Source organism: Perca fluviatilis, chromosome 20, assembly GCF_010015445.1.
Source record: "Perca fluviatilis chromosome 20, GENO_Pfluv_1.0, whole genome shotgun sequence".
Lineage (NCBI taxonomy): Eukaryota > Metazoa > Chordata > Actinopteri > Perciformes > Percidae > Perca > Perca fluviatilis.
The window spans coordinates 16,533,145-16,556,057 of record NC_053131.1 but is presented as its reverse complement, the minus strand read 5'-3'; the positions used below and the strand labels follow the sequence as shown (position 1 = coordinate 16,556,057).

General features: G+C 41.8%; 2 protein-coding genes across 5 annotated transcripts in view; both read left to right on the top strand.

Moving 5' to 3' along the window:
• Positions 1 to 47: 47 nt before the first annotated feature.
• On the top strand, positions 48 to 4,699 carry tmem30b (transmembrane protein 30B). 3 transcript variants are annotated; one of them, XM_039786866.1, is made up of 8 exons: positions 48 to 164; positions 704 to 901; positions 1,199 to 1,306; positions 1,429 to 1,536; positions 1,797 to 1,887; positions 1,976 to 2,113; positions 2,407 to 2,613; positions 3,918 to 4,699. In XM_039786866.1, exons 2-8 carry the CDS (start codon positions 713 to 715, stop codon positions 4,094 to 4,096), a joined length of 1,020 nt encoding a protein of 339 aa, XP_039642800.1. In that variant the 5' UTR covers positions 48 to 164; positions 704 to 712; the 3' UTR covers positions 4,097 to 4,699. The 3 variants fall into 3 exon arrangements, with proteins under 3 accessions (XP_039642800.1, XP_039642799.1, XP_039642798.1); XM_039786865.1 differs by having other exon boundaries at positions 48 to 173; XM_039786864.1 differs by having other exon boundaries at positions 109 to 254.
• A 736-nt stretch (positions 4,700 to 5,435) lies between these two features.
• Positions 5,436 to 22,913, top strand: part of dync1h1 (dynein, cytoplasmic 1, heavy chain 1) — a 32,064-nt gene continuing 14,586 nt past the window's right edge. For both annotated transcript variants that reach the window (XM_039785182.1, XM_039785181.1), the window contains exons 1-38: positions 5,436 to 5,812; positions 6,862 to 6,949; positions 7,150 to 7,323; positions 7,462 to 7,717; positions 7,833 to 8,019; positions 8,510 to 8,781; positions 8,964 to 9,191; positions 9,361 to 10,014; positions 10,173 to 10,595; positions 10,717 to 10,896; positions 11,501 to 11,650; positions 11,791 to 11,937; positions 12,150 to 12,290; positions 12,613 to 12,789; positions 13,048 to 13,158; positions 13,305 to 13,424; positions 13,561 to 13,800; positions 14,010 to 14,165; positions 14,343 to 14,456; positions 14,553 to 14,663; positions 14,778 to 14,987; positions 15,134 to 15,280; positions 15,384 to 15,550; positions 15,661 to 15,834; positions 15,982 to 16,336; positions 16,437 to 16,631; positions 16,734 to 17,016; positions 17,138 to 17,238; positions 17,384 to 17,543; positions 17,824 to 18,064; positions 18,153 to 18,336; positions 18,449 to 18,661; positions 20,106 to 20,344; positions 20,463 to 20,619; positions 20,713 to 20,937; positions 21,042 to 21,272; positions 21,386 to 21,526; positions 21,684 to 21,917. In XM_039785182.1, coding sequence (XP_039641116.1) covers positions 5,563 to 5,812; positions 6,862 to 6,949; positions 7,150 to 7,323; positions 7,462 to 7,717; positions 7,833 to 8,019; positions 8,510 to 8,781; positions 8,964 to 9,191; positions 9,361 to 10,014; positions 10,173 to 10,595; positions 10,717 to 10,896; positions 11,501 to 11,650; positions 11,791 to 11,937; positions 12,150 to 12,290; positions 12,613 to 12,789; positions 13,048 to 13,158; positions 13,305 to 13,424; positions 13,561 to 13,800; positions 14,010 to 14,165; positions 14,343 to 14,456; positions 14,553 to 14,663; positions 14,778 to 14,987; positions 15,134 to 15,280; positions 15,384 to 15,550; positions 15,661 to 15,834; positions 15,982 to 16,336; positions 16,437 to 16,631; positions 16,734 to 17,016; positions 17,138 to 17,238; positions 17,384 to 17,543; positions 17,824 to 18,064; positions 18,153 to 18,336; positions 18,449 to 18,661; positions 20,106 to 20,344; positions 20,463 to 20,619; positions 20,713 to 20,937; positions 21,042 to 21,272; positions 21,386 to 21,526; positions 21,684 to 21,917 — 7,836 coding nt within the window. In that variant the 5' untranslated portion in view covers positions 5,436 to 5,562. The remainder of the gene's footprint in view (positions 5,813 to 6,861; positions 6,950 to 7,149; positions 7,324 to 7,461; positions 7,718 to 7,832; positions 8,020 to 8,509; positions 8,782 to 8,963; positions 9,192 to 9,360; positions 10,015 to 10,172; positions 10,596 to 10,716; positions 10,897 to 11,500; positions 11,651 to 11,790; positions 11,938 to 12,149; positions 12,291 to 12,612; positions 12,790 to 13,047; positions 13,159 to 13,304; positions 13,425 to 13,560; positions 13,801 to 14,009; positions 14,166 to 14,342; positions 14,457 to 14,552; positions 14,664 to 14,777; positions 14,988 to 15,133; positions 15,281 to 15,383; positions 15,551 to 15,660; positions 15,835 to 15,981; positions 16,337 to 16,436; positions 16,632 to 16,733; positions 17,017 to 17,137; positions 17,239 to 17,383; positions 17,544 to 17,823; positions 18,065 to 18,152; positions 18,337 to 18,448; positions 18,662 to 20,105; positions 20,345 to 20,462; positions 20,620 to 20,712; positions 20,938 to 21,041; positions 21,273 to 21,385; positions 21,527 to 21,683; positions 21,918 to 22,913) is intronic.

Genomic DNA, 22,913 nt, shown 5'->3' with positions numbered 1-22,913 from the left:
AGAACCGCTTATCTTCCGTCGACTAACTAACTAGCTAGCTAACTAACTAACTAACTGCTCCCTTCTGAAAACAAACTGACGTCAGTCTGGAGGAAGAACCTTCTTCTACTGTCTATGGGAAGAACGGTGTGTGCAGGGAGGTGGGGATCTACCTAGCTAGACAGGTAAAAAAGGTGAGCGCTGTCGCGACTACTACTCGTGAAAGCATACCGACGTTTTGACTCCTTTGTTCCTCCATTTTGAGCCGACTGTGTGTAAGTATAACAGCTAAAATCTAGATGTCGTGAATATATAGGCGTCTGTGCCTCACCTTAACCATTTAGCTTTACCAGCATGTTTTAAAGTGAGCGAAAATCATAAGCTAAAAGTCTGTCTGTGTTTTGTTCTTGGCTTATTTGTCTTTTTGATAGTTAAGATTCAAGATTTTTTTTGTGTGTTAAAGACTTTTAGGGGTGGGGCATTTAAACTATAATGCAATGTCGTAGCCTAATTCAAAATGAGAGTAAGCACTTGACGTAGCAGACATGGGGAATTCTTTCGTCTCAGAACAGGGAAAATAAAGGCTCATTAGAGTGTTTCGTATGTTGCCCATGGCTATTAGGGCCTATATAATACACTTAAAGTAAGGTACATAGGCCTGCTTAGGCTACTACAAACAAAGTAGCCTACAAACTGGTTAGCTGATTAACAATTTATCCAACAGAACCAAAAAATGGTAAAAGAAGAGCAGGAGTTGGCCAACCGGCCTGACAACACCGCCTTCACTCAGCAGAGGCTTCCGGCATGGCAGCCCATGCTCTCCGCTGGCATTGTCATCCCAGGGTTTGTCCTCATCGGCCTGGCATTCATTGGCATTGGCGTCGCTCTCTTTGTCACTTCACGGAGCATTCAGGTGTTGGAGGTATGACTGTGACCACCGAACACACCAAGCATATAGGGGGCATGCTGGAAATCAATGGTCAGACATCACCAGCAAAAAGGGAGGAAGAGACAGTAAACGTGTTAACTGGGTTGAAACATAGGGGTTGAAAGGAAACAAACCTTAATAAAACAATCCATGTTTTCATTGTTGAGATGAACGCAACTGTACACTACTATCTGTTCACTTGTAAGCAACATCACACTGTGTTCAAAGAGGTGGAGATAGGTGTTGTAGCCATCAATAATTAATAACCTTTCTTTGTTCTTTCCTACACAGCTCGACTACACTGGGGTTGGGCAAAACTCACCATGCTATAAGTGCACTTACCCAAATGTCTCGAACTGTGTGTGCGACCTGGACTTTTCCATTGACAGTCTATTTAAGGTAGTAGCATTGGAGCTTTGCACAAACACACTCGCATACATACAAACGGTAATACAGTTTAAGTGTACTCCTGCTGCCGACACTTGACGGCTGTGTTTTTGTGATTCTGTTTTCCTCCACAGGGAACCGTGTTCTTTTATTATGGTTTGTCCAACTACTTCCAGAACTTCAGAAAGTACGGTGTGTCCAAAGATGACGTGCAGCTGTCTGGAGACCTGACTAACTTTAAAGTGGGTTAACAACATAGGATATTGAAGAAAACGCACACACACACCACTCTGGTTTTAATTTCTATTGGAAAAACAAAATTTGTTCTCAGTTGGTAAAAAAATACTTTAAAGAATGGAAAGCAGAATGGAGTACAAATATGCTAAGTTGTCACCTTGGTTCAACATATCGGTATCTCATGCTGTTGCCCATCTGTCATACAAACTAAATATCAGAATATTTATTTGAACAATAAAAACACTGTTCTCTGTCTCTCTTGAAGAGTCCCAGTGACACCTGTTCACCCTATGTGTATGACAGCAACAACCAACCAATTGTACCGTGTGGATCAATTGCCAACAGCATGTTCAATGGTATGTAAAAACATTTAAATTCATTTGGAATTAAGTTTATTTGCTGTGTTAGGGAAGTACTAATTATTGTGCTGTTTTTTTTTTAAAGACACCTTCCAACTATTTCAAAAAATCAATGGAACAAAGACGCTGGTGCCCTTTGATGGAAAAGGGATTGCTTGGTGGACAGACTACAACATCAAATACAGAAACCCCAGCGTCACACCTCTGAAGAACGCATTCAACAGTAGTTACTTACTTTATTTGCTGTCTGTTCTATTTAAGTAGTGCTAGTGTGCAGATTAATTGTCTTTTAATGAGGGGTTTCCAGTCTGCTCAAAAATAATTTGGTGCTCACAAGGATTTTACAAAGTGGTAAAGGAGTTTTATTGAAGCCTGCCTAGTATTGTGGACGAAAGGAGTAACTTAGTTTAGTGCAGTAACTAAGGGGTCCTTTTTAGATGAAATCACATTTAATATAACATGAATTTAATATTATGTTTGAAAAACATGACCGCTGATTAAAAGTTTGACTTCCAGGTACCGTGAAACCAATATTTTGGTCCAAGCCTGCGTATGATTTGGACATATCAGACCCTGCTAACAATGGCTTCATCAATCAAAATTTCCTGGTGTGGATGAGGAGGGCGGCCCTGCCAAATTTCAGAAAGCTGTATGGGCGTATCGACGAGGGTGTTTATGCACAGGGTCTTCCAGCTGGAAATTACTCCCTTGCAATTGCCTACAGTATCCTTTTTATACACGTTACAGATTCTGGGATGATTTTGAGGATGGTGCTTGGAGGTATGGGCAGTTATGTTTGTTGAGCATGAGTCCTGTGTTTGAAGAACACTGGGGCATGTAGATAGCAGCAGCTGTCAGTAGTGCCAAGTGAATGACCATCAAAACTATTAAACAAAGGCCTATCTTAAATTATTTTCATATATATCTTTATTTTTATTTATTTTTTTAAAATCACAGTGTGAGCAATCAAATATCTTGCAAAACCACTTTAAAATAATTGTATTTTACTCAATATTTAGAAATTATTCACATGAAAGGGGTGATAAGTTATTCAAACGCATCACTGTGTGAATGTGTCCTTTTCACATTGTTGTATGATACACTGTGCCATTCCTTGTGTTGGGTATGTGGAAGAGGATGCTCTTTACTTATTTTAAACAGCATATAAGTCTGGGTAATAAATCTTATCATCATGCTTTAAACAAGAACATCTGTGTGGTTAAAGGAGTTTTAAACGGTTCCATCCTCATGAGATTTACTAATCTTGAAATCTACATAAAGGGGTCAGCCATGGACTTGGTCACATGTTTTTTGTGTCATGTTAGAACAACAGCAGCTTGGTCTAACTTGTTTCACCGGTTGGGTGTGGTTCTGTTTTAACTTGGGCAGAGGGAATGCAATGATTCAGCAGTTCCTAAAGTTAAGGAAAAACAAGGCAAATTTGCTGACACATGTAAATGTGCTAGGCAAATAATCTTCTTGTAATTAATCGCTGTCTACCTGAAGCCATGAAGGCCTATGTAAATACTTCAAAGACATTTAGAATTTGCATTAAGGATCATACCACTGTGTTTCCAAGTTTAAACCTCTTAACTACTTGTAAATATTACCAATTTTAAGGCAAACCAGACAATTTGTATTGATTGGATTAATTTTTTTCTACAGTTTCTATTCTTTTCTGTAAACATTAGAAATCAATTCTTTGAATATTGAGCCTTGGTTCAGTTGTTATCTATCACAGGCAGTTTAAAAAACGATTGCTTTGAGAAGTTTGCACTGCAATAAGTCATTACAATAATGTAACTTGGATGGATTATACTTAAATGTATTCAAAATTAAAGCACAGTCAAATGTACATGATTAGTAGTAAATGGGTTAAAACATACAAAACCAGTGGTAGTTTTTATACAATATTTTAACAGTACTGTATATTTAATACTACAGTGAAGTATTGGCACATGGTCACTTCTTTTTTTGAAATTACATGTTTCCATTTTTGCTGTAAATCCTTAACATTTGTCCCCCAGACTATCCTGTTCTGAGCTTTGATGGGAGAAAGAAGGTAGTGTTCAGCAACGTGTCCTGGATGGGTGGCAAGAATGAGTTCCTGGGCATTGCCTACCTCGTGATTGGTTCACTGTGCATCTTAATGTCCATAGTCATGCTCATTGTCTATGCTAAATTCAAGTTTCCTGAGGAAGACTGAGTGCCTGGTCATTGACTGTCGTTTGCTGAAGGTTTATCTACCTTATCAACAGTTTTTTTTCTTCTTCTTTTTTCCCTTTTTACTTAATGGGATAATTAAAGCACAGTACAGGTGCTCACACAAAGGGGAGTATAGAGCTGGACTCCACCTAAGAACACGTGTTATTCTGGACATGAAGATGTAGCCTAAGGTGTAGAAGAAGCCTGGTGTTATTTTTGTGAGACAGGACTTGACACTGGAATTTCCCCATGACTGCAAAATGGGATGATTTCCAATATGGTACATGTACTTGTCTGTAAGCAGCTGCAAGAGGTGTCTCTTAAATCAGTGCATTACATCATCACACAACTAGTTGCCTCCTCATTTTATGTCCGTAATACAATTAAAGCCATAAACCATTTGATAAGCCATATGATACTGGACAAGACTTTATACTTGATTGTGAGATGTGTAGCTTAGCTTAGAAATAATGCTGTAAAATGTGGGAATATTAACTCAGGGATCTGGTTTACAGGCTATGCAAGCTCATGTTTTAACTCTAACTATTGTTTTAGAGATTTTACTTCATGTTGATATTTATTTAATAAAACGACATCAAAACCATTCCTCTCTGTCTTATTAGGACATTTAGGTTCCACAGGAAACCGTGCAATTGTGTTTACATAATTTGTAACCGTCTATGCTGGATTCTTTGGAAATGTGGGCTTTTCACTGTCAGTATGCAAAGTTTTATCCTAACATCTTTATTTAGATTTTAGAGGTCTTCAATTTCAGTTTTTCTAGTACATTTCTGCAAGCTTTTTGGCCTTTGTTGGTCTGCTTTCTCAGCTGACTCAACTCCAAGCTCCATGTGCTCTTTTATTCTGGATGGGTTGGATGTTTAGGTAAAATATGTAGAAGCAATAAACAACCATTTATAAGATGCGTAACAAATCCATGCATTAATAGCATTCATTTGTGATAGCATGAGTCTGCAAAAAGTGAACTAATGCTAATGTCAGTCAAATTGTGACAGAAGTTGAGGCAAATCTAAGTATATTATAATTTTTTACTGAATTAGTAAAACCATTATTAAAGGTTTATCACTCTGTTCATATTAACTGTTGCAAAATCTGTATTGGTGTTGCTAAAGATCTTTATAGCTGAATCATTGGAGGCAACTCCCTTTCTCCCCCTATCTGTCATACACGGTTAAAACCAACGAAGAGAGAAAACAATATTCATTCGATTGCATTGTGGGTATTGTAGTTTTCAGCATGTATAGTCCAGTGATTTACCCAACCTCTTAAACGACAAGTACCACAATCCATTGCACAAATAAACCTGACGTCCACTGATGCAGCGTTTTGACAGCGGCAGTCAGTCTCTGAGCAGCTCGATAGATACTGCAGCCAGCAACATAACGTTAGTCTCGCTTCTTTGTTCACTTTCACACGGCTAAAGGTCGTTGTTGACCGCTTCAAAGAATGTCTGACGGTGGGGGGACGGAGGAAAACTCCGGCACCATGGAGGTGTCGGCCGTTCAGACGGTCGCTGATACATCGGTGCTGCAGAAGCACATGAGGAAATTGGTACCGCTGCTCCTGGAAGATGGCGGCGATGCCCCGGCTGCACTGGAAACCGCCCTGGAGGAGAAGAGCGCAGTGGAGCAGATGAAGAAATTTCTGGCCGATCCCCAAGTGCACACCATCCTGGTAGAGAGAAGTGCACTTAAAGGTACATTTAGCAATAAGTGGTCAGCTAGCTGGCTATCTAATTCGTACAGTGCTAACGTAACGCAATGAGTCTGCATTAACGTTAGCTAGCTGTTAATTTCGTCTCCAACAAAATGGCTTTAAACCCAGTGTTAGCTTAGTTGACTTTGTATGAGAGTTAGTATTAGCCTATTTGACAGCAATGTTAACCTAGCTTGCATTCTCAATCCATCACATTGTTAAATGTTAAGGCAACTTCGCCACAATAGGTGGGCAAGAAATAACCGAGCCAATGACAACACACTCCAATGAAGGTGTCCAAATGTTTGCTTTCATTTTAAGCAGCAGTTAATACATATTTAATAATTTGTGCTATGGTTGGTAGCGTAGAATTGAATGCAAGTTACTTGTTGACAAATGACTGTGCCACAGCGCTTATAACAACGCAAGCCCTAATTTAAAAAGAAAAACACCGAAATCGTTGAACATTCAAAGAGAATGAATTATTTGTAATAACTTCAAGTCATGTTGTGTGCACCTTCTTGGGTGTTTATCACGTGAAACCGCTTGTGTCAATGAACACAGTATCTTCAGTCTTCTCCAGGCGAATTAATCCTGAGCTTTAGAGCCGCTTGCCCCTTCATTATGTTTTATGAGTGCTGAACATTGATCCCTTGATACTGCACATGACGAGCCACTGAGTCTAAGCCTGCAGGTTTTGGATTCTATCCATTTTCTTGCACTGAAAATACTGATGCTGCAATGCAGAAGGTGCTGTTTCTTTTCCTACATGCCATGAACAACAAAGAAGGGTGGGGACATAGATGGAGGGATGGATGTCAGATTGTCATTCTACTGTGACATAGCTCATTATATTCTGATAAACTCGACTCCTGTCTAGCATCCAAATATTTTATTTTTTTACCATCAATAGCAGCAGATTAATTTTGTTTGCCTTGAGCAATCAGTCCTTACTGCTTGATTAAAATCGGAAATGTGAAGAATATTTCATTATTTTATGAGTTGATAACTTGTTCAGCTAAGACTTATTTTTATTTATTCTTCACACAGAGGATGTTGGAGATGAAGGAGAGGAGGAGAAGGAATGCATTACTTATAATATCAGCACTGACATACACTACGGGATAAAGTCCAACAGGTAAATGATGCATCTAATGCACTGAACATAGGTCTTCTTTTCAGCCATGCAATTCTATGTGATTTCATCAGTAAAACTAAAAAAGTCTCCCTTTCTATATATTTACCTGTACTCCAAAAGATAATTTTTCTTATTTACTGCATATCACTCAGCTTCTACTTAAGTTCTGTTAATTCTCAACTGCATGTTCTTTCCTGCAGCTTGGCTTTCATCAAGAGGGCAATCGTCATTGATGCAGACAAGCCCATATCAACCCAAGTTCGAGTTCTGACCTTGAGTGAGGACTCTCCCTACGAGACACTCCATTCTTTCATCAGCAATGCTGTTGCTCCTTTCTTCAAGTCCTACATCCGCGAGTCTGGCAAGGCAGACAGGTAATCCTCAAAATGTGTCTTGTATTTAGATAAAAACCTTTTCATCAAGTAAACTGGGTCATGAACTCTGCTTAGAGAAATAATGTAACTTTGATGGGAGATTTCATCTGCAATATCATCTCTGTCCTAACCTTCTAGAGATGGGGATAAGATGGCTCCATCAGTGGAGAAAAAGATTGCTGAGCTGGAGATGGGCCTTCTCCACTTGCAGCAGAACATTGAGATTCCTGAGATCAGCCTGCTCATCCACCCCATCATCACAAACATCGCCAAGCAGTGCTATGAGCGCGGGGAGAAGCCCAAGGTCACAGACTTTGGCGACAAAGTGGAGGACCCAACCTTCCTTAACCAGCTGCAATCTGGAGTCAACCGTTGGATTAGGGAGATCCAGAAGGTAAAAGGCTTTCCCATATTTGTTTTTCAAATTTCATAACTGGTATATGGAAAGTTTTTTTTTTTTTGTACTCACCACTGGGTTTATTTGTCTCCTCCACCCACCCTTTTATCAGGTGACAAAGCTTGATCGTGACCCAGCTTCTGGCACAGCCTTGCAGGAGATCAGTTTCTGGCTGAATCTGGAGCGAGCACTCAACAGGATCCAGGAGAAGAGAGAGAGCCCCGAGGTTCTGCTCACACTGGATATCCTCAAACACGGCAAACGTTTCCATGCTACTGTCAGCTTTGACACTGACACTGGTGAGTGACAACCCGTTGAAACAAAATTTTCCTGGTCTTGTCTAGATTTGGTACCGAGATCCGGTGCTAATACGGCACCGGTGCCTTAACGAACGCGGATTTCGGTGCCTCATTTCGGCGCCACTTAAAGGGTAACTTATTTAACTGTCTAGTAAAGTTCAAAGACAGTGTTTAAAAAGTAATCTCATATTAAATCGCAATATTGGTGAAAAAAATCGCAATTAGATTATTTTCAAAAAAGTTCAGCCCTAGTTAAAATGCTGACAGCTAAACGGTGTAAAGTGTGACTGTATTTCACTGTAGCGGATTCCAACAGCGAGATGTCCAACAGTCTGCAGCTGCCGTTGTCGGAAAAACAACCCAGATGGAATATTTACTTAAAACTTAATCCAAACGATACCCAACCCTAGTCTTGTTTCACGTCTGCTGCCTTTTCTGGCGTATTGTTTATACAGTAGGATTCATTGTTTATCCTTTCCACTTCTCACAGGTCTGAAACAGGCTGTAGAAACCGTCAATGACTACAATCCTCTGATGAAGGACTTCCCTCTCAACGACCTACTCTCTGCTTCGGAGCTTGATAAGATACGCCAGGCCCTGATGGCCATATTCACTCACTTGAAAAAGATTAGGAACACAAAGTACCCTATCCAGAGAGCCCTGCGTCTCGTAGAGGCCATCTCCAGGGACTTGAGCTCCCAGCTCCTCAAGGTGTTGGGTACCAGGAAGCTCATGCATGTTGCCTATGAGGAATTTGAAAAGGTTGGTGTGGTTTGGGCTCTAGCATAAACTAAAACCAACCCTTTATTATTCCCTAAGAAGTGTGTTTTATTAAGATCCCCATTAGCTTCTGTCTTTCTTAAACAGAAGCTACTCTGCCTGGGGTCTAAGTACACACAAAAAATAATACATCTTCCTAAATGTCCTTTTAACATCATTTGCAGGTGATGGTGGCATGCTTTGAGGTGTTCCAGACCTGGGAGGATGAGTATGAGAAACTGCAGGTGCTTTTGAGGGACATTGTGAAGAGAAAGAGAGAGGAGAACTTGAAGATGGTGTGGCGCTTGAGCCCAGCTCACAGGAAGCTCCAGTCACGTCTGGATCACATGAGACGTTTCAGAAGACAGCACGAGCAGTTGAGGGCTGTCATCGTCCGTGTGCTGAGGCCTCAGGTGAAGTACCATAAGCATCTGTAATGGACATGCTTAAACTGGCAAGCATGTCTTGCCATTATTTACTTCATGGTCCTTTTTAAATGTTGTTTTCCTGTAGATCCTGACAAAAATGGAATTATCTAGTTTTATCCACACTTGACTGAGATTTAAATTTTTTTGTCTCCAGGTTTCTGCTGTGCCACAACACGCCCCTGGAGAGACCGTTGAGCCTCAAGATATGAAGGTAGCTGGAGTTCTCTTTGATGCTGCCGATGCCAATGCTATCGAGGAGGTCAACCTGGCTTATGAGAATGTCAAAGAGGTCGATGGTCTGGATGTGTCCAAGGAAGGCATGGAAGCCTGGGAAGCCGCCATGAAACGTTACGATGAACGCATCGACCGCGTGGAGACCCGTATCACTGCCAGGCTGCGTGATCAGCTGGGAACCGCCAAGAACGCCAACGAGATGTTCCGCATCTTCTCCCGCTTCAATGCTCTCTTTGTGCGTCCCCACATCCGCGGTGCCATTCGGGAGTACCAGACGCAGCTCATCCAGCGTGTGAAAGATGACATTGAGTCCCTGCATGACAAGTTCAAAGTGCAGTACCCTCAGAGCCAGGCCTGTAAGATGAGCCATGTCCGAGACCTGCCACCTGTGTCTGGCTCCATCATCTGGGCCAAGCAGATCGACCGTCAGCTGACTGCGTATATGAAGAGAGTGGAGGATGTTCTGGGAAAAGGCTGGGAGAATCATGTGGAGGGGCTGAAGCTGAAGCAGGATGGAGATAGCTTCAGGGCAAAACTCAATACTCAAGAGATATTTGATGACTGGGCTCGCAAGGTATGAAGCTGAATATAGACATTGATATAATGTAGCACTTTTCCTCCCAATATTGTAAAAATATTAAAGTTTTTGCCAATTACAATGCATGTTTTCATTGTTTTGTCAACTCTTTTTCTGTTTTTTGAGATTTGTTACTCCTTTCTGTTGTAAATCAGGTGCAGCAGCGTAACCTTGGTGTGTCTGGCCGCATCTTCACAATTGAGAGTACTCGTGCCCGCGGACGTACCGGAAACATGCTCAAACTTAAAGTCAACTTCCTCCCAGAGATCATCACCCTGTCCAAAGAGGTCCGCAACCTCAAGTGGTTGAGCTTCCGTGTTCCTTTGGCCATTGTCAACAAAGCCCACCAAGCTAACCAGCTGTACCCATTTGCCATCTCTTTGATCGAGAGTGTGCGCACCTACGAGCGCACATGTGAGAAGGTGGAGGAGAGGTCCTCCATCTCCTTGCTGGTGGCTGGGCTTAAGAAAGAGGTTCAGGCTCTCGTTACTGAAGGCATCACTCTGGTCTGGGAGTCCTACAAGCTGGATCCCTATGTTCAAAGGCTGGCTGAGACAGTCTTCAACTTCCAGGAAAAGGTCAGTGTGTCACAATAAAAGGGTTACAGACTCTCCTTAGTGTCATTTTTAGAATGAAACAAGTGCTATTGTTTGTTTGCCCCCTAATGGTCATTCTAATTTTTTTGTTGTATGTTTCCAGGTGGATGACCTCTTACTGATTGAGGAGAAAATTGATCTTGAAGTTCGCTCTTTGGAGACCTGCATGTTCGAGAACAAGACCTTCTCTGACATCCTCAACCGAGTCCAGAAGGCTGTTGACGACCTCAATCTCCACTCATATTCCAACCTGCCCATCTGGGTCAACAAGCTCGACATTGAGGTTGGCACCACAAAGCAATACAAGGATTATTTGTTCTTAGTGTTCAGTTGGATTGTGACTGTTTGAGTCCAAATGGAAATACCCTGAACATTTTAACCCTTGTGTTGTCTTCCCGTCGTCGATGCAACTTTTAATTTTTCTGGGTCATAATTCAAAATTTGAACTTTTTTTCAACATTTTGGTTGTCTTTTTTTTTTTTTTATTTATTTTTTTAGACATTTTTGTTTTTCCCGACGTTTTGTCACTTTTCCGAGGTTTTAGTCAGTTTTCTGCAGTTTTTTTGACGTGTTTTTTTTTTTTTTTTTTTTTTCTTCAAGTTTTTGAAGCGTTTTGCGGCTGTTTGTCACTTTTTAACATTCTTTTAGTAATTGTTTTTTTCAAAAACCATAAAATCAAATAAAACACCCAAATTCAATGACAGTAGTGAAGTGATCAATCATTTTACAAGAGCATTGTAGGGAACCATCCCAAATGTCTGTTAAAGAAACTTTTTAAAAATGGGTCCAACTTGACCCAAGGACAACAGGAGGGTTAACTTTTTGTTTCTTTTTACATAAGGTTGGTCTGAAAGGTTTTCAAACTGGATTTTTGTTATGTTTCATAGATTGAACGTATCCTGGGAGTGCGTCTGCAGGCTGGCCTTAAGGCCTGGACCCAGGTGCTCCGTGGCCAGGTAGAGGACAAAGCTGATGTGGACATGGACACAGAGGCTCCACAAGTGAGCCACAAACCTGGAGGGGAGCCCAGGATCAAGGTATTGTGACTGTAGTGACTATGTTGCCTTATGCCATTTTTTGTTTTTGAATGATTTAAATATTTCTTATGAAACCTTGGATTTCTAGACACGGCTCACTATCTGTTATAACAAACTATTCTGTTCTTTTCTTGTCCCAGAATGTTGTCCATGAGCTGAGGATTACTAACCAGGTGATCTACCTGAACCCACCGATTGAAGACTGTCGCTACAAGCTCTACCAGGAGATGTTTGCCTGGAAGATGGTCATCCTTTCTCTTCCCAGGATTCAGAGCCAGAGATACCAGGTAAGGGATGTTTGAACAGTTTGAGTAGTAGGACTTTGATTCTAACTGCAGAAAGTCATGAATGTCATGGTTTGAATGTCTGTATCTACCAAACATAAAATAAGCGGTTTTATTTTAGTTCAAATATGATTCATTGAGAGAAGAATTGATGTTGTGTCTTATTGCACTTGTGCTGTTGCATTGATCTAAGTAAATGTGTCCTTCCTCACCAGGTGGGAGTCCACTATGAGCTGTCAGAGGAAGAGAAGTTCTACAGAAATGCCCTGACCAGGATGCCAGATGGCCCTGCAGGCTTAGAGGAGGCCTACAATGCAGTCGAAGACATTGTCAGTGAGGTGGAGCAGTATGTCAAGGTAAGAGTCATCTACAGTGTGTTATCATATCTTAGGTTTGCTTCTCATAGAATTACTTTGTTTGAGGACCAAGTTTAAAGAAATGAAATGCTAAACTATGGTTTTCTTTTGTACTTCTTTGTCATGTTTTTATATCGTAAACCTGCATAAAATACACTTTCATGTAAATTGATTGATTGATTGTTTTTTTATGTCTATTTTAATGGTGGTCCTATGCAATGTAATTTTGTTCTACACTGCACTTCCTCAAGTGTTTTTTGGAATGACAATAAAATCATCTTGAATCTTGAATCCATCTCTTTTCTTTTCCGCCGCTGCGCAGGTGTGGCTGCAGTACCAGTGCTTGTGGGACATGCAAGCCGAGAACATCTACAACCGTCTGGGTGAAGACCTCACCAAGTGGCAGGCCTTGCTGGTCCAGATCCGCAAAGCACGTGGAACCTTTGACAATGCAGAGACACGGAAAGAGTTTGGACCTGTGGTCATCGACTATGGCAAGGTAATAATTATTGACAGTTCCAGGTGTTCAGGTTAAGAGATTACATGTAATGGTCATCAAAAATTTTAGATTTTTTTTTTTTTAAGGCACAACGCTATTTTAAGTGTGAAATCTTTTACTTAAACCCCCTTATTTGTGCAAATTAGTTTCATTACAATGCATATTTTTTGTTTGTAATATATGTTCTACTGCTCCATCTTCTACAATGAATTTCCTTTTGTATGTCTTTGTCTTATTATTAAAATGTTCGTATAACAGGTCCAGTCCAAGGTGAACTTGAAGTACGACTCCTGGCACAAAGAAGTGCTCAGCAAGTTTGGCCAGATGCTTGGCCAAAACATGCAGGACTTCCATTCCCAGATCTCCAAGGTAACGCATAATATGACGGAGAAATTGTTCCTTCGACCAGTTTAGTAACATTGACTTTCAAGAGACACTGATCAGAACATTATTCAATGAACTGGATTTTTTTTCTTTTCTTATCACGATCACCTTTCTTTTTGTTTCCACAATAGTCCCGTCAAGAACTGGAGCAACATTCTGTGGACACGGCTAGCACTTCAGATGCTGTCAACTTCATAACGTATGTCCAGACGTTGAAACGCAAGATCAAACAGTTTGAGAAAAATGTGGATGTAAGTACTCTAAAACATTCATTCATTTATTCATTCATTAATTCAATACTTTTTTTCATTATTCTTTTGCATCACTGCATGCTTCATTAAAAACAGTTTAGGTTTCTAATCAGATTCTCCTTCCTTTCATCCATAGTTGTTCCGTAATGGACAGCGTTTGCTGGAGAAGCAGAGATTCCAGTTCCCTCCATCTTGGCTCTACATTGACAACATCGAAGGTGAATGGGGGGCCTTCAGTGACATAATGAAGCGCAAGGATACCGCTATCCAGCAGCAGGTGGCCAACCTGCAGATGAAGATTGTCCAGGAGGACAAAGCTGTGGAAAACCGCACAACTGACTTGCTCAACGACTGGGAGAAGACCAAACCAGTTGCCGTAAGAGAAATGGATTGAAATTAAATTTGAAATACATTACAGTCACCCCTAGATGGATTCTGATTGAACTGATGACCGCTAATTTTTAAATTAGAATACCATTAGCAGTTGGAAGCATTAGCTGTTGTGACTGAAATAACCTCATCAAGTACTTTTAAACAAAATAATTTGGCTTTATTGATGCCTAACTGATAATGTGTTTTCAACAGGGTAACCTGCGTCCAGAGGAGGCTCTTCAGTCTCTGACGATCTACGAGGGCAACTTTGGCCGTCTGAAGGTTGAAAGAGAGAAGTGTGCCCGAGCAAAAGAAGCTCTGGAGCTCACAGACACTGGCTTACTCAGCGGCAGTGAAGAGAGGGTGCAGGTAATGCCAGCAAACATTCACATAAAAGCATTTTTAAATCACCAATTAAAGACCAAGTAAAAGATAGCAAGTATCTCAAAAACCTCTAATGGACACAAATTTGAAATGGACTTTAACCCATTATACACAAGTTGCAGCTTTCTTTGGACTAATTTCTGTCTTTGTGGAAACTTGTAGGTGGCACTAGAGGAGCTGCATGACCTGAAGGAGGTTTGGTCCGAGCTGTCCAAGGTCTGGGAGCAGATCGACCAGATGAAAGAGCAGCCATGGGTGTCTGTACAGCCTCGCAAGGTAACAAATCCACAATAATCTTTCAGATCATTCAATCTCTACGTTTATTCAAAAAAATTCTTGGCGTATAACTATTCTTGTGTTGTGTGTTTTTAGCTTCGCCAGAGTCTGGATGGTCTTCTGAACCAGCTGAAGAACTTCCAAGCAAGACTGAGACAGTATGCTTCCTACGAGTTTGTCCAGAGGCTGCTTAAAGGATACCTGAAGGTAGTATTTTTTTTTTTTTTTTTTTTTTTTAAAACTACTCGGCAGACATTTTGACTCAGAATTAAACTTAAAAATGGGTTATTAAATGCTCTACCTATTCCTTTCTCCCACCAGGTTAACATGTTGGTGATTGAGCTGAAATCAGAGGCTCTGAAGGACCGCCACTGGAAGCAACTGATGAAGCGTTTGCATGTAAACTGGGTCCCGTCAGAACTGACCCTGGGACAGATCTGGGACGTGGATCTGCAGAGGAACGAGATGGTGGTGAAGGACGTCCTCCTCGTAGCCCAGGGAGAGATGGCTTTGGAGGAGTTCCTCAAACAGGTGAAGAAAGATGGCCTTTAAGAGCTGATGCAATGTAGTTGTGATGCTCATGGGAGGCCACATATCTACAGATTCCAATCCAAATGATTATAAATGACTCTGGTTTGTAGACCTAGTAATAACAATTCTGTGGTTTTGGCCCCCAGATTCGTGAAGTGTGGAACTCGTATGAGCTTGACCTTGTGAACTACCAGAATAAGTGTCGGCTAATTAGAGGCTGGGATGACCTCTTCAACAAGGTCAAAGAACATATCAACAGTGTGTCTGCCATGAAATTGTCTCCATACTACAAGGTAAACCCAGTTACATGTTGTGTTCACTTAGACTTTACAAATATTTAAGTTTGGATAGCTGCATCAACACCATGCTCTTCTGCTTTTTTTTTGTTCCCCCAAGGTGTTTGAGGAAGATGCCCTGAGCTGGGAGGACAAGCTGAATCGCATCATGGCTCTGTTTGACGTTTGGATTGACGTCCAGCGTCGCTGGGTCTATCTGGAAGGCATCTTCACTGGCAGTGCTGACATCAAACATCTGCTGCCTGTAGAAACCCAGAGATTCCAGAGGTAAATGAAGGACCCTTATTTTTCCACTCTATTTTACCAAACCAGAATTTATTTATAAATTCAAATATTTTCTACTAGAACTCACTAATATGCCTCTGTTTATTCCGCAGTATCAGCACAGAGTTCTTGGCCCTGATGAAGAAGGTGACAAAGTCTCCTTTAGTGATGGATGTGCTGAACATACAGGGAGTGCAGAGGTCTCTGGAGCGACTGGCTGACCTTCTGGGAAAAATCCAGAAAGCCCTCGGAGAATACTTGGAGAGAGAGAGATCCTCATTCCCAAGGTAAGACGATTATATGGGTTTTATATGTGCATACAAAACACATAGCTTAGACGTTCATGGTTATGTTGAATATTCAGAAATCCGTTCACTGATCAATACATTAATTTATTAAGTATCCTTGATCCATCACACTCTTTTTGTTTCCAGGTTTTACTTTGTCGGAGACGAGGACCTGCTCGAAATCATCGGCAACAGCAAGAATGTGGCCAAACTGCAGAAGCACTTCAAGAAGATGTTTGCAGGTGTTTCCAGCATCTTGCTCAACGAGGATAACACTGTGGTGCTGGGAATCTCTTCCCGCGAGGGTGAGGAGATTCACTACAAGACACCAGTGTCCATCACAGATCACCCCAAGATCAACGAGTGGCTGACGCTGGTGGAGAAAGAGATGAGGGTGACTCTGGCCAAGCTGTTGGCAGAGTCCGTCACAGAGGTCACATCCTTCAACAAAGGCGCCGCCATTGACCTGAGCCAGTACATCAACTGGATTGATCGTTACCAGGTTGGTATTAGGAGCATTTATTCTACACACATTTCAACATATATGGAAATCAGGCAATATGTTGATTTAATTCCATTTTATCTGTTTCGTCTCATCACAGGCACAGCTGGTGGTCCTATCCACTCAGATCGCCTGGTCTGAGAACATTGATTATGCCTTGACCGCAATCTCTAGTGGTGGGGACGTTAACCTAATGCAGGGAGTGCTGTCAAATGTGCAGGCCACCCTTAACGTTTTGGCTGACACTGTGCTGATGGAGCAGCCTCCACTCCGCAGGAGGAAACTGGAGCACCTGGTTAGAATTAATTATTATTTTATTTTATTAAAAGAGTACATTTAAAAAGAAATGTTGTCCAATGGAAAGTGTGTCTGAAATCCTTATTCTGCTCCATCTTAGATCACCGAGCTGGTGCACCAACGTGATGTGACCAGGTCTCTAATCAAGAACAAGATCGACAACCCCAAGTCCTTTGAGTGGCTCAGCCAGATGCGCTTCTATTTTGACCCCAAGCAGACAGATGTCCTGCAACAGCTCTCCATTCAGATGGCCAATGCCAAGTTTAACTATGGCTTTGAGTACTTGGGTGTCCAGGACAAGCTCGTCCAGACCCCTCTGACAGACCGCTGCTATCTCACCATGACCCAGGCTCTGGAGGCCCGCCTTGGAGGGTCACCATTTGGTATGGAAGTTTTATAATTTATTTTTTTTGATATCGTAAAAAATGGAGATTTAGATTTAAAAAAGAATTACAGGTTTGACATATAAAACGATCAGCTTCACTGAGTTTGTCTTCCATCTAGGTCCTGCTGGCACAGGAAAGACTGAGTCAGTGAAAGCTCTTGGTCACCAGCTTGGCCGCTTCGTCCTGGTCTTCAACTGTGATGAGACATTTGACTTCCAGGTACATAACTGCACACAGATTCTTCATTCCTAGGCTATTTTAGACAGGACATCAACAACAACCTTTTTATAGTATTTACCCGTTTCTCATGTTGTTCCTTTAACTTACAAATCTCTTGTGTTGACCTCGTCTTTTTTTTTTTTAGGCCATGGGTCGTATCTTCGTGGGTCTGTGCCAGGTGGGAGCATGGGGCTGCTTCGACGAGTTCAATCGTCTGGAGGAGAGAATGCTCTCTGCTGTATCCCAGCAGGTCCAGTACATCCAGGTGGCCTTGAGGGAGCACAGCAACCCCAACAGAGACAGGAGTATGTGTAATATGTGTGGAAACTTAGGTGTCATGATATGGAAGGAGACTTCACTTTATTAAAGAAAATGTTATGATTCAACTTAGTATCCATGAGCACCAATTGCCAAGAAAGAGAATGGCAATTCAACAAAATAGCTTACAAAAAAAGAGCACTGCAGAGTACAATGTTTAAAGCATACAATTCAGATGAGATACAGCCAATCAGTCTGTCAACACCATTTACATTTTTTTTAAATGAGAACTGCATGGTAAATAACTACACATCTCTCACCCCTCAGGTGTGCCAGTCACCACAGAGCTCCTGAACAAGCAGGTAAAGGTCAGTCCAGACATGGCCATCTTCATTACCATGAACCCTGGCTATGCTGGCCGCTCCAACCTGCCAGACAATCTGAAGAAGCTGTTCCGCAGTTTGGCCATGACCAAGCCCGACCGCCAGCTCATCGCCCAGGTCATGCTCTACTCTCAAGGTTTCCGCACAGCCGAGATCCTGGCCAAGAAGATTGTGCCCTTCTTCAAGTATGTACTTTTTAAGAAGAATTTACATAGTTTGAGAGAAATTTGAGATGTCTTTCTTCTCTGAATTTATCCCATTCATCTGTTTCAGACTGTGTGATGAGCAGCTGTCATCCCAGAGTCACTACGATTTCGGCCTCCGAGCTCTCAAGAGCGTACTGATAAGTGCTGGTAATGTCAAGCGTGAGCGCATCCAGAAGATCAAAAGGGAGAAGCTAGAGCGCGGAGAGGTTGTTGATGAGAATGACATCGCTGAGAACCTTCCCGAACAGGAGGTATAGAAAATTTGAAATTGTAGAACTTGCTTTTTCTGTATTGTTTTATTGGCAAATTAGTTTTTAGAATCGATCTAGAGATTTGAGGAGCTTGAATGTCTTGTTTCTGTAGATCCTGATCCAGAGTGTGTGCGAGACGATGGTTCCCAAGCTGGTGGCGGAGGACATCCCTCTGCTGTTCAGCCTGCTTTCAGATGTCTTCCCTGGAGTCCAGTACATGCGTGGAGAGATGACTGCGCTGAGGGAGGAGCTGAAGAAAGTCTGCGCGGAGATGTATCTCACCTACGGAGACGGTGACGATGTGGGCAGCAATTGGGTGGAGAAGGTATGTAGCTGAATTCAGGGCTTAAAGTATTCCGGCACTGTGCCAGATCTCCGGCGTGCGGCCGTGAGGGGAAAAAAAAATTGGGACCTTGCATGCGGTTTATTATTTTTTAATCAATTGATTTCACCTACCAATCATATGAGAGGAACGAAGCTCTAACGCAGGGCTTAAGTACTCGGGCCTGGTGCCCGATTTCTGGCGTTTGACTATTTTAGAAAGTTGGATTTAACCAATCATCGAACTTCCACCTACCAATGAAACTAGTTCTAGCCAATCAGATGCAAAGTAGGGCGGGTCTTTGCCGAAATGTGAGAGTGCGGTGCCGGTGTGGTCTCCGTGGTAACGCGGCCAAAAAAAAAAAAATGGAGGCAAAGTTTATCAAACTTGGAGCATCTATATACAGCTTTAGTTGAGAAAGTAGTTACAAACAAATGGCGCTGGGCATGAATAGAGGACAAGAGGAAAAGGGTGGAGACGGGAAGCCGTTTAGCACTTGGTGCCTCAAATTGATGGAGCCGGTTGTTTGCCTCTGCAGCACATGTTCAAGGAAGATACCGTACGGCAGCAGCGGTAAGAAAGTGCTTGCTAGTCACAAAGTTTTGGTCCGTGCACTCGGTCATACAAGTACGTTACCGGCAACGACCGCTACCGCTGCGACTGTTCCTTTACTGACCGACCGTGATACAAACAATATGTGTGTGCACGTTCATAGCAGAACATGATTTGTCATTAACGATGGCCACTGTGTAAAAGCTATCTAAAGCCCAAACTGCCTTGACAAAGCTGTCTGGAATCAGCATGGCAGGTATTTAAACATAACGGCCTTGTCCCAGAGTTTAGACGTCTAGCTATATCAAAAGCTAAACAATGCAACGTTTTTAATAAATGTAAATAAAGCAGCTAATATCAACATGGACAAAATCATGAATGTACTAATTCGCTTTTTTGATGATGACCTGGCCAAAGTAACAACACATCTAGAAAGTTTAGTTTTCACAATGATTCATTGTAGGATTATGATATTATTGCAATATGTAAATCTACATTGACTCTTAATTTAACATATGGTTGGAAGAAGTAAAAATTGATCCAAAACTTTTTAGTTTTGAAAAGTTATGACTTTTATTATTGTGTAATGTCAGAAGGACTTTAAATGTTTTGCCAGTCAAATTCACTTTAATGAGTGCATATTGGGGGGGGGGAAAAAAGTTTCAGGCTCAGGATTTTTTTTCACTTTAAGCCCTGTGAATTGAGTCAACATATACTATATCTTATCGAGTGTGCCCACACATACTGAGTTATGCAGTCCTGCTATCTCCTAGAGACACAGAAGTCTCCAACATTGCTAGGGTAAAATCCCTGCTTGACAGCGAAGTATTTAAGATGCTTGCATTGTAAGTAGTTAATCAAATTTTCTGAAACTTTGTCATTCATCCTCTTGCAGGTGCTCCAGCTGTTCCAAATCACACAGATCAACCACGGTTTGATGATGGTGGGACCTTCCGGTAGTGGGAAGACCATGGCATGGAGGGTGCTGCTCAAGGCCCTGGAGAGGCTGGAGGGTGTTGAGGGTGTGGCCCACATCATTGACCCCAAGGCCATCAGCAAGGACCACCTGTATGGAACCCTGGACCCCAACACCCGTGAATGGACAGATGGCTTGTTCACACACATCCTCAGAAAGTCAGTTCTGTAACACATTTCATTTTTAAGAGTATAAATCAACTCAGTTCAGCTTTATCTTGCTAAACAGGACTATTTAAAAATAACTGTTGTAAAATATTATTTCTTTCAATTTTAGGATTATTGACAATGTTCGAGGTGAACTGCAAAAGCGTCAGTGGATTATTTTCGATGGTGATGTTGACCCTGAGTGGGTTGAAAATCTTAACTCGGTCCTGGATGACAACAAGCTGCTGACCCTTCCCAATGGAGAGCGTCTCAGTTTGCCACCAAATGTAAGAGCATAGCACTTCAAACACTCATGTCTGTTGTTTTCTCATTCTAGTCTAAGTTGTATTGACCTGGAATTATCCCCTCTCTCTCTCCAGGTGCGTATAATGTTTGAAGTACAGGACCTGAAGTACGCCACCTTGGCCACTGTTTCTCGCTGTGGTATGGTCTGGTTCAGTGAGGATGTCCTCAGCACCGACATGATCTTCAACCACTTCCTGGCTCGCATTCGCAGCATCCCATTGGACGAGGGAGAGGATGAAGCTCAGCGCCAGAGGAAGGGCACAGAAGACGAGGAAGAGGCTGCATCACCAATGTTGCAGGTAATTAAAGGAAATACAAAACAAGGTAAATGGCAGCAGTTCATTCAAGTAGAATATCATGACATTGTGTCTTAACTGATGTCCTATTGCATGTTCTACTCTAGATTCAGCGTGATACTGCAGCTGTCCTGCAGCCTTACTTCACCTCCACAGGCCTGGTGATCAAGGCCTTAGAGCATGCCTCCAAGATGGAGCACATCATGGACTTCACCCGTCTGCGCTGCTTGGGTTCCCTGTTCTCAATGTTGCATCAGGCCTGCCGTAATGTGGCGCTCTACAACAACAACCATCCTGACTTCCCCATGCCCATTGATCAACTGGAAAGATACATGCAGGTAATATTCTGCTCTCCATATAACTGAAAGAATCATACATGCCTTATTCTCGTTCTATAAACTTGGAACTTTTTCTTAAAGCTGATACATTTTGTGGCGTTCTTTCTCTACAGAGGTATCTGATCTACGCTGTGCTGTGGTCCTTCTCTGGTGACGGACGATTGAAGATGAGGGCTGAGCTTGGAGAATACATCCGTCGCATCACCACTGTACCCCTCCCGTCTGCTCCCAATGTCCCTATCATTGACTATGAGGTACAGCCTCTAAGTGTTAAAACCGATATTGATTGTTCTCTTGGGTCAATTTTAAAGAAAATGTTTGATTCTCTGTATCTGCAAGTCACTGAAAGCAAACCAGAACTACTGCAGTCTTGTAATTTCAGAATAACCATTGCATTTTTTTTTCTTTCAGGTGTGCATCTCTGGTGAATGGCAGTCCTGGCAGGGCAAGGTTCCCCAGATTGAGGTAGAGACCCACAAAGTGGCATCCCCCGATGTTGTGGTTCCCACCCTGGACACTGTTCGCCATGAGGCTTTGCTTTACACATGGCTGGCAGAGCACAAACCACTGGTGCTGTGTGGACCTCCCGGCTCTGGAAAGACTATGACTCTGTTTAGTGCCCTCAGAGCCTTGCCTGATATGGAGGTGAGCCACTGGAAGTGTATTCTAAACCTTAAAAATCTGTTTAACCTGAACGTGAAACTGGTGAATTATAATAATTCTACATCACTATAGGATTTTTTTTCTTTACCAACATTCTTTTTATTGTTTTCACAACATAACAGAGAAATGCAAAGAAATACAGTTACATGTCTTGAACAAACATGTCTAACCCCCCACCCTCTCAAGTATCTTGGTTGGGGATCAGGCCAATGAATTAGTCCATTTTGGTCCATTATATAGAAAAAATAAGCATAAGCATATTTCTGTAATCTTAGATACTGCAAAGTGCTACTGTTTACATATCCCCAGTCTCTTCCATCACATGTGACAAATCCGTTCTCAATACATAGCAAATGAAGGGGTCCCAGATCTGGTGAAAATTATGTTTGTTGCGGTTTTATTGTATATGTAATTTTCTCCAAGGGGAGAGTTGTAGATAGCTCAGACAACCACCTGCTTACACTTGGACTTGTGGTATTTTTCCATGAGAGGGCTACTACTCTCTTTGCCATTAACAAACTTAAGTCTACAAATGTTCATCGATATTTCTTAATCTTCAAATTATCTGGGTAGAGACCCAATATAAACAACTGTGGGGCTAAGGGTATTAGAATCTGTAAAATATTTTGAATACATAGTTTTATTTCTTGCCAGAATTTTTGTATTTCTGTACATTGCCAAATACAATGGAAAATGTGCCTTTTTCCTTCTCACACTTAGTACAAACATCAGGTATAGCACAGTTATATCTGTTAGGTTTTTCCGGAGTGATATATGTTCGCATCAACCAGTTGTATTGTAGTAATTTCAGTTCTCGATTGTGCTTTAGAGAATGCCTCCTCCCCTTTTCTATTGGGATTGCCTCCTGTAGATCCTCTCTCCATGCCTCCAGATGTTTCTGTACTTCCATCTACTAGACATCTGTAGATTTTGGATATTAAACTCCTCCCTAAACAATTCATGTTCATTAATTTTTCT